We start from the raw sequence: 9,532 nt of genomic DNA, 5'->3' as shown, positions 1-9,532 counted from the left end.
ACTGGAGGGGCATGGGAAATTGGGGTGGGACACAGTGAGGACAGGTGACCTGAACTAGCCCAAGAGGGATTCTGTACCATATGATGTCATGCTGAGTATATAAACTGGGGGAAGAAGAAGGAAGCGGGGAGACATCCGACATCATGGTGTTTGTCTTCCTGAGTAACTGTTACATGTGATGGAGCCCTGCTTTCCTGGGGATGGCTGAACACCTGCCTGCTGATGTGAAGTTGTGAATGAATTCCTTGTTTTGCTTTGCTTGCATGCGTAACTTTTGCTTTACCTATTAAATTGTTTTTATCTGAACCCTTGAGTTTTACATTCCGATTCTCCTCCCCATCCCTCGGGGTGAGGGGGAGTGAGCAAGCAGCTGTGTGGTGCTTGGTTGCCGGCTGGGGTTAAACCACGACAACAGGACTGGAGAAGCCAAGAGAGGATTCTTGTTTACTTATTCTGCTGTACAGTCACAGAAATTGGAAGTTTCCTTTTTTTTCTCTCCAGGAACAGCAACCTGCTCGTCAGATGTACAGAGATTTTGTCTTTCCCACTTTCCCTAAGTGCTGTCAGTAAACATTTGGTCATTTACTTCCCTCTGAAAGGTATTGCCAGTAATGATGACATCCGAGTAGTACTGGATCTTTTCTGTCAGCAGAATCAGACAAAAGCCTTCTGTGCACGAAAAGATAATCACAGTTCAAGACCGGCACATGCAAAGTAGTTGCTTGCATTTTGACAGGCATCCTGAGGTTCTTGGAGGGCTGGAGTAAGGTCAGTTGAATCTTCTGGTCAGCAACTGGAGAAAATTGACTGCCAGGTACAACTCTTTCCTCTGCTCCTGACAGCCCAGTCAGACATCATAAAACAAGCGCACTAGTTGGTACCGGATTGAAAATGCAATCATGCTACCCAGGACCTAGGTAAAAATTGGACAATGGAAAATTATAGCGTTAGTTTACAGGCTGGCACATTCCTCCTTTCCAGATGGATTTGCTACGCTTTCCAGCATGCCTCTTTTCACTAAATAACATTTAGGCTCAATTTTTTAGGTCTAGAAAGATGAAAGGCAGAAGCTAGCCAAAGTCCTCTGTTCTTTCTCTGAGAATTGTAGCTATCTGTGGGGGGAATTCTATGCACAGTCACGTTGTGAGAACAAGTGGATGAGATGAACGGTTAGAAACAACTCTTTCCTTCTTAAGGAGCCTATATTATAATATAATCCCTATAGGTTTTGATGGAAAATACCTCGTGTCAAAGCTGCAATTCAGCATCCTTACAAGAAAGTGCTACCAAGGCTTTTCTGGTGTGACTGGGCTCAAAATCAAGCGGTACATACTTCCCATCCTCTCCCATCCCCTGTGTAGTCTGCCTAAGCCCTGTTTGTCTCCAGGTTGGTTTGTTGGAAGTCCTTCGTCCCAAATAGGAATTTGGCTAAGTGTCTCTTCTCTTTCCTAGTGATAATTGCTTACCTTTGATCTGAGGATGAAAAAAGAATTTTATTGTGGGCAACTAAGCAATGCAGGCCTTTCCAAAAGTGGTATTTCTACCCTATTATGCATGAGAGCTCACATGCTGAATAGAAGGAGTGGCATTATCCAAGCAGCACGCTATCCTTGTACTTCAAAACACTCCCACACCCCAGTCAGATTCCAGAGGCCACTAAGCTATGTGCCATGCTTACACATGTCCACCAGCTGGAGATAACTCAGGGATTGCGTTATTTTGTATGACTGAAAAAACAGAATATGGAAAAAGGCTGTAGCGGGTCACAGTGATGAGGTACTCTGCTTTCCTTATGTTTTTCTAGCATCCAACAACTTGCACCCTGCAAATCTTCTCAAGCTAACCTAGGGACTTTGTATTTAGTCTCTTGATGAACGGGGGGTGGCGAGGGAAGAAGGAATCTGTTTCCTCCTTGAGCTGTGTAAACCTCCAATTCTTCTCAAGTTCCACAGCTCAACTGCACCTTGTGTGAAGAGCATGATACTTTACTTCCCCCTTTCCTCTTGAAACTCTTGAGACTGATTTGGATCAGTTTCTATTGCAGAGTACATCTTTCTGCTGGAGGAATCATTTGTCTGACCTGAATGAGTAGCAGCAGGAGAGTCAGATTTCGCTCGTGGGTGGGTCCAATCAGCTTTATAACAAAGTTAATAAGTGTCATATTATTGCACTCGGTGTATTCGCCATCATCATCTGTTCCACTCCTCACATCTACTATGTGCAAGATCTTGACTGCCTGGGAAAAGATATTGCATGCTATTTCACCAGGTATGTTTGGTGCCCACCAACTGGTTTTGCTCAAGATCCCTCACCCCAGAAACCACACTTGCTCTTAGTAAAAAGATAGGACAGACTTACGATGGTCCTAGGATGCTGCTACGTGTGGTTATTCTGAAAGACTGACTGATTATTAACATGGTTGGGTGACCACAAGGGATGGTGACAGACTAGAGCAGAATACTTTCTTCCGGATTTGAGCCAAGAAATAACTAGCAAACTCAAAGTTTTGCATTCCCTCCCATCCTGTTCCTCTTGCGTGTGATCACTTCCTCAAAATGTGTTGGATTTTGAATGTTTTCCAGTTATTACCTTCAAGATGTGTGTTCCCAGGGCAGAGAGGCTCTTAGTTTTGAATTTGGAGTAGCTCATCTCCAGCTTCCCTGTACTAGGATTGAGCCTAAAAGAAATATTAACATTTTAGTCTGGATAGAGCAAGGAGACAGAGAGGTCCCTCTATGTAAGCAGACTTAGGTCCCCAGCTGAGTAGTTGAGAAAGAAATCTAGTGGTGGAAAAAGCAGGAATAATTTGACACACTTAATGACAACTGCTGATACCTAGTTGCTCAGTCTGGGCAGAGTCAAGAGGAAATTCCTCCCCACCGCACCTCCAATATATGCATAAAGCTGTATAGTTTTAAAAACAACATAGAAAAATCCAGCATCTGCAGAGACGATTGCTGATATGGCATGCTGCTACAGAATGCTTCCCACTACAAAATCCTAGCAGATCCTACTGCAATGGCATTAAAAGTGGTCTGTATGAATTTTCTCTCAATCTTGTAGCTTGGAATATGATTATTCTCACTTTGTTAAAAATCACTCTTCTGTGTCTAGGCCAGGGGTGTGGTGGTGATCAGAAGACTCAACTGTAACTGGCACAGCCAGTCAGCTAACTTTTAACTATCAAAGCTAATTCGGTGGCTTTTAGAAAGAGCACCTACCACCACCTTTCTCAGCTCAGAGATAAAAGGCACAGCCTGTGGTACTGTTAAAGAAAATGTATTTTCAATTATGAAATTTAATGTGCTGAAGCTGCTAAATAGCAGAACCAGGCCTTGTCCCTTGTATAGGCCTAATCCAAGGCTGCTTTTCAACTTCAGTCAAGTTAATCAGTAGAATACAGAAACAATAGATGATCGATTGTATACACAGGTGCTCTCAGAAATGCAGATGTTTCTAGAAAAATTAGTATATATGAATAGGAACTGCTTGGTCAAAGACTAAGTGTGCTTGAAGGAGCGTGTGAGTTAAAGCAAGCAGAAAGATCATGATCCAAGGAGGAGCTTGGAACCGAGGCAGAGACTGGAACAGAGTAGGTAAATCAGCTGGGACGGAGTCAAGTGATGGATGTGCAGAACTTGCAAGACCAAAGGCAACTTCTAAAAACTTTGATAATTATGTGGTAAGTGTATATAAGCTGTGCTGTATCCCTTTGTTCTCTGCCATTCACTGGGGTGGTGGCCCAACTCTGAGTTGTGGTTAAGGCAAGCCTAGTGTGGTATCCATGTCCCTGTGAATTTTTCCTTTAACAGTACTACTACAGGTCACTTGGGTACATTACCTTGGCAGCCGGTGACGGGGACAAGGAATGACATGGAAGAGTTGAGGCAACGAGTAGAAGAAGTTGAGCACTTGTGGGATGAAAAAAAGCAGCATTGTTTTGCTGAAGTGCCCCAAAATCCCCACCACAGCGAAGGTCATGCCAGCAAAATAGCAGAAAGTGTCCCCAACAAACACTCGAGATGGATACCTGCAATCCACAAGGCAGAAAAGCAAAGGTCTGTAACGATTGCTGTTGCTGTACAAATGACTTTATAACCACTGAAAGTATTCCCACACAGCAGGTTAGGGGCCAAGAGAGAACTGCAGCAGATCTACACAATGAAAACAACTATTGCAGGTATTTATGCTAGGAACTGCAGGACTGGGACCTGCAATCTGACTTGCAGAGAATATGGTATGAAAAAACAGCAAGAAATATGAGGGAGTGTATTCTGTGCATTTTGGTGAGCTGGTGTGGCCAGAATTGTTCTAATAAAGAGAAAAGCTACCCATGCATCAGTGCCTTGCACACTTGGTTCTGGCAAGAAGCCTGTCTACGCTCCAGCATCCCACCTGCATGTCAGTAAGTGGTTTTGTTTGTGCAAAAAGGGGAAAAGCAGAGGGAAAGGATGCTTCCAAACAAACTCTGAATGTCCATCCTCTTACCAATTGTGGTAAAACAGCCCCAGCGTGGTAAAAAAAAAGGGAACCATGAAGTAGAGAGAAAAAATGTGATCATCTTGGTAATCCCCTATAGAAAAAAAAAAAAAAGAAAAGATTGTGATGACAGGACTGGTTGATTTTTACTAATACCAGACACAGAAAACTAGGATTCTATCTCCCTTTGCTTTTTGTACCACATACATGTTATCTTCCTTACCATTTAACTCTACAATGTTGAATACAATAATAGAAGCAGCTATCACCAGCGACTGCCCTGCTTCAATTCCATTAATTCCAGCGAGAATGTTGATGGCGTTTGTGCAGAACACTGCTAGCATGCCCATGTACACATAGTAGAAGATACCTGCAAATCAGAGCAAGCCAAGTGCTTTAGTATTCATAGGCAAAGCAGGCCCCGGTCTGATTCACCAAAGCTCTTACTTCCTGCTTTGTACAATAATCTGTTACCTAGCAATCTCTGTGAGTGCTGGTAGTGGTAGCTCATTAATAAATCACCCCCACTCCTATGAAATCAGCTGTCACATGTACACGCACACACAACACAGCAATTACAGCAAACCATTGTGCCACGGCGGTGGACTGTAGCGCTCTTTCTGTCTTTTGGTCATTCTGGTGTCTGCAGCACCGTGCTGTGTGCACCTGGTGCTCAGCTGTATCACTAGAATCCCAGAAAAATGACCAGTGCCTATCTGTGCATGGCTGATCTGGATGTTCTTTCCAACCTAATATTTACTGGGCAGAGTTGTGCCCTCCAATTGGTTACTTGAGCAAATCCTTTGTGTGTTCCCTCTGCAGCACTGAGTGCCGTCAGGCGACCCCTTCCACAGATTGCTTGCCGCTTGGATGATAGCTTCTGGTGACGCACAACTTACCCAGGTCCAAGTGCATGCCCAGCAGCAGCCGGAAAGGCTTAGGCACCACGATGGTAGTGTTCCCAAAGTTAGTGAAGTAAACCATGAGCAGCGGGAGAGAGGCCATGGTAGGAAGCAGGAGCTTGTGGCGCCAGCGCAGGTTCAGAACGTCATCTGCAAAGCCCAGGAAAATCATGCAGCAGATGGCAAGCAGTGAACCGATGAGCTCTACGAACTGCAGGACAGAGAACAGGACCCCGATTACTGGTGGCTGCTTCCAGCCGGGCCTGCCGTGCTGCTGGCGCCATGCAAGCCTCACCTCATCGTGAGGAAAGGCCGCGCACTGCTCCTCCACGAAGCACCTCAGGAAGGGCACGGGGATGAAGCAGAACAGGATCATCAGGAACACGGCCCCGCTGATCACGCCCTGTGCTTCGGGGCTGGAGGGGAGGTAAGGCGGGGAGTCAGCCCGGCCAGTCCCGGTTCCGGTCCCGGTCCCCTGGCCGGTACGGCCCTGCGGGGCAGTGCTACTCACACGGGCCGCCGCGAGGCCTTGTTGAGGTCTTCGCCGAAGAGCCGCGCAGCGAGGAAGCGGTCCCTGAAGGCCGGGATCAGCGTGAGCGTGGCCGCGAAGCCTAGCAGCGACCCACCGAGGTTGATGAGGAGGGGCACGGCGGGCCAGGCCGCCATGGCCACGGTGGGCGCTGCCGCTGCCAAGGGCACGGAGCGGGGCCGGGAGGGGAGCGCCGCCACCGCCTCCCGTCGCGCGTTCGCGGCCGGACGCTACAGCGGTGGCACCGCATGCGCGGAACCGCTCCGCCCTACCGCCGCCGGGAGCGCCATCTGCCGCCGCGGGGCCCTGCTAGGCCGGGGTCGGGACCCGCGCCGGGGCCGTGCGTAAGCGCCTGCGCGGGAAGCGGCGCTCGGCCCGGCCTGGGGGCGGCCATGGGGTGCGCTCCGCCCCGCCCCGCCCTGCCCACAACCGCCATGGCCGCCGCGGCGTCCCCGCAGTCGCACGTGGCTCCGCTCCGCCCCGCCCCTGTAACATCACTTCCTCTCCGCCGTGGGGTTGCCTCCCCACCTCCAGCAGCCCGATCCACCCTTTGCCGGGTCCCGGAGTTGCGCTTGCGGCGGCCCCGGCGACCCCCGGGTTTCCGCCTGCTGGTGGCCACGGCGCGGAGCGGGGTCGCGGCCGTTTCGTTGGCCCACGCGTTTCCTCAGGTGCTGGAAAAAGCCACCCCAATAAAATAAAAACCCGGAGCTCCTCGGCGGGCAGGGGGCCAGCAGCGGCTGCTGGCCCCTCGGGGGGGGCGGGGGCTGAGGCAGAGCCGCGGCAGGCGGTGCTGCTTACGGGGGGCGGCGGCGGCGCCCCCTGTGGCTTCCGGTGGCGATGCCCGGGACGCTGCCGTGCTAGGAGGGGCCGCCGCTGCTCCGCTCTCTGCCGGACCCCCGCAGAAATGACTTCACAAACTTTAATCAGGCTTCGAACGAGCGTGTTACTGCCGGGGGGACCCGCAGCGCAGAGCAGGCGGCGGTCGCGCAGAGACCCGGAGCGGGGAACCGCCACCTTGGGCCGCGGCCGGTACCGGTGCTGGCTGCGCAGCGGGGGCGGCCCGGGCTGGCGACGGCCGAGAGGGTTCCTCCCCGGCGGTGCCCTGCGCGAACGAGCCAGGTGCCGCCGCTGAGAGCGACCGTGACGGTACGAGACCAGCGTGTTTAACCGGCACGGGGGCAGCCAGCAGGGAGCTCGGCCCGGGCGGCTGAAGGGAAGGCCGCCGGCGGCACGGCAGAAAGGCGCGGCGGCCCGGGCAGTGAGCTGCACGGCGCGGGGTGGACCGAAGGTGGGACCCTTGCCCCCTGGGGCCGCCCCTAGGCCGCGGGGAGCGGAGGGAGACCCTCTGCGCCGCCCGGCGCCGGAGGAAGGCTGCCGGCTGGTGAGGGGAGGCCGGCGGGGCCGTTGTGCGCAGGCGGGGCGAGGGCCGGGCCCACGTGCAGCGCGGGGCCGGGAGGCGGGCGGCGGGCCGGCCTCCCTTCTTTCCCCTCCCCGGTGGGAGGTGGTAGCGGCCGGGCCCGCGCCGCAGCGCCGGGGCCGGGCGGCGGAGCGCCCGCCATGCCTGCCGGTCCGCCGTGAGGGGCTCTGCAGGGCGCCATGGGGTCGGACCCGGGCTGGGCTGCGCTAGTGCTGCTTTTCGCCGCCTCGCTGCTCACCGTCGCGGCCTGGCTGCTTCAATACTGGCGCTCCGCGGCCCTGCGGGCGCCGCGGCGGTGCGCGGCGGCGGAGGAGGCCGGGGCCCGGGCGCTGCTGGCTGCGCTGCTCGCCCTCCGGTCCTTGCGGGAGCAGTGGCTGCGGGCCTGGGTGCGAGCCCTCAACAGCCAGGCGCGGCGGCACGGGGTACGGCGGGGCGCGGGAAGCTGGCGGGGGCGAGGCCGCCCGCCCTTTGTTGGGGGGCTCCGGGCGCTGCCAGGGGCTGCGCGGCCTGGGCCTGGGGGAGCCGTTACTGCGTTCGGCACAGCCGCGGGGGCAGCGCGGGGCACAGGGCAGGCACCGCGCTGCAGCCCTAGCCTGGGCTGGGCTGGTGTGCCCGGCTGGTGTAGCCGCCCCCAGGTTTCTACAGCAGCCTCTGCCGAATTTCAGTGTTTTATTCCTTGTAATCTCCCGGCGTTGCCCGTGTGTCGCTTCTTGGGTTTGAGGCTCGTGAAAGAGGATTCGCCTTGCTGACTCCACGGGGAAGTGGTGTCACGGCGGCTGGCATTGCCTGCTAGGAGCGGGCTTTGCCCACAGGAGCAGTGAGCCTGGAGTCTGTTACAGTCTCCCCCTTCTCCTGGCAGGGAACGGGGAACCTTCCTGTTCAGTTGCATGGGGAAACCAAGAGCTCAGTAAGGTTAGCACAAAGCTAGTGCTCTTGGAGAGAAGGAGGTTGAAGTCCTGAAGAATGCAATGTGAACCTGTGTTAGAGTTTTCCGAGAAGACTGGAAGAGGCTCTTCCCTTTTGACAAAACGCCAGTTAAATTCTGAACTAGAGGCAGGACAGAAGAGCAGATCTCTCGGTGCAGTGCAACCAGGTGAAAAAATCAGGCAGTTGGTGAAGGTGGGGAGGAATGAGAAATCACTGCTTGTCCCAGCCGCTGGTAGTTGTATCAGCGTAATAGGCTTTGCAAAGTGTAACCCTGTGGATAATACCGTGACTTTGGCTCCTTTGGGAATGTTTGTGCAGCAGTGTATCCAGCATATGTTCTGTAGCTGTTCATTTCACTGTATTTTTGTTTGTTTCAGTGTAATCCCCTGATAATAACTTGCTGGGATGAGATGAAGGAATTGGATCTTTGAGGAAGGTGACTTAAGAAGAGATGTTATTTTTTGTTATGTGTCACCTGTGTGGTATCTGGATTTTTTTTTGGAGGAGTCCTTTTCAATTACAAGACTCCAAAAAAAAAAAAAAAGCTCCAATTCAATTACAGCTGAGTCGCATCTGTGCGATACAGCTATTCGAATAAAGGCTGAGGAACCTGACTGAGTGTCCCCTGCAATCTGGAGGGCCTAACTTCAGCAGCAGTAGTATGGGGCGGTTCAATTTTGGCTTCTTGTTTCCCTGATTAAAGTGGATAGTGTTGTCTGGTTTCTTGAGAGCAGAAGGATCAATAACGCTTGTTAAGCAACTATACTTGAAAGTAACTGCATGAGATGGAACAAATCTTAATTGCGTAGGCCAAGTGCTGTGTTCTTAAGTTCTGTGTAGTCCTTAACTGTAACAGAGTAGAACCGTTTTTGAAAGGATTTAACCAAATGATCTCCTTCAAGGTGCAGAGCGAGGGCTGTGATTACCTTCAGATGGTGGTTGCCTCCTGGCTTTAGGAAGTAGAAAATGAATGGAATGGGATATTTGCGCATAACAAGCCACCTCTGCCTGTATTCCTTTTCCAGAATCAGACTGGAAGTGTTTTTATTTTGCTGGTGTCAAGCATCAAAGGGCAGAGAATATTTAAAAATACCATCCACTGCTCCTTTTGAAAGGATGTATGAAGTCACCTGGGATCAGGTAATGTAAATTTAGAGCACAGACCATTACAGGTTTTGTGAAGAAATGCATAGCCAGTACTACCTGGTGCCGGTAGTTCATGTATTGGCCATGTGGGAATGGTGAGTTTTCTGGTAGACTTTGTTGTCCCTCACTTCT

At 52.1% G+C, this 9,532-nt stretch overlaps 2 protein-coding genes across 4 annotated transcripts in view; one reads left to right on the top strand and one right to left on the bottom strand.

Annotated features, from left to right (window-relative positions):
- Window positions 1-418: 418 nt before the first annotated feature.
- DPAGT1 (dolichyl-phosphate N-acetylglucosaminephosphotransferase 1) lies at window positions 419-6,229 on the bottom strand. 2 transcript variants are annotated; one of them, XM_080366936.1, is made up of 9 exons: window positions 5,893-6,224; window positions 5,677-5,797; window positions 5,379-5,592; window positions 4,703-4,849; window positions 4,489-4,573; window positions 3,842-4,030; window positions 2,590-2,677; window positions 2,081-2,236; window positions 419-913 (listed from the first exon to the last, which is right to left on the bottom strand). In XM_080366936.1, exons 1-9 carry the CDS (start codon window positions 6,045-6,047, stop codon window positions 848-850), a joined length of 1,221 nt encoding a protein of 406 aa, XP_080223062.1. In that variant the 5' UTR covers window positions 6,048-6,224; the 3' UTR covers window positions 419-847. The 2 variants fall into 2 exon arrangements, with proteins under 2 accessions (XP_080223062.1, XP_080223063.1); XM_080366937.1 differs by lacking the exon at window positions 2,081-2,236 and having other exon boundaries at window positions 5,893-6,229.
- Window positions 6,159-9,532, top strand: part of C2CD2L (C2CD2 like) — a gene marked incomplete at its 5' end in the record, with an annotated part of 24,779 nt that continues 21,405 nt past the window's right edge. Inside the window, one exon of one of the 2 annotated variants that reach the window (XM_080366912.1) lies at window positions 6,159-6,578. In XM_080366912.1, the coding sequence (XP_080223038.1) occupies window positions 6,159-6,578 (420 nt within the window). Of the gene's footprint in view, window positions 6,579-7,229; window positions 7,750-9,532 lie in introns of those variants that run through there. The other variant, XM_080366913.1, reaches the window with a different exon arrangement.

This window comes from Falco punctatus, assembly GCF_963210335.1.
Source record: "Falco punctatus genome assembly, chromosome: 16".
Classification (NCBI taxonomy): Eukaryota; Metazoa; Chordata; class Aves; order Falconiformes; family Falconidae; genus Falco; species Falco punctatus.
This window is presented reverse-complemented; position numbering and strand designations above follow the sequence as displayed.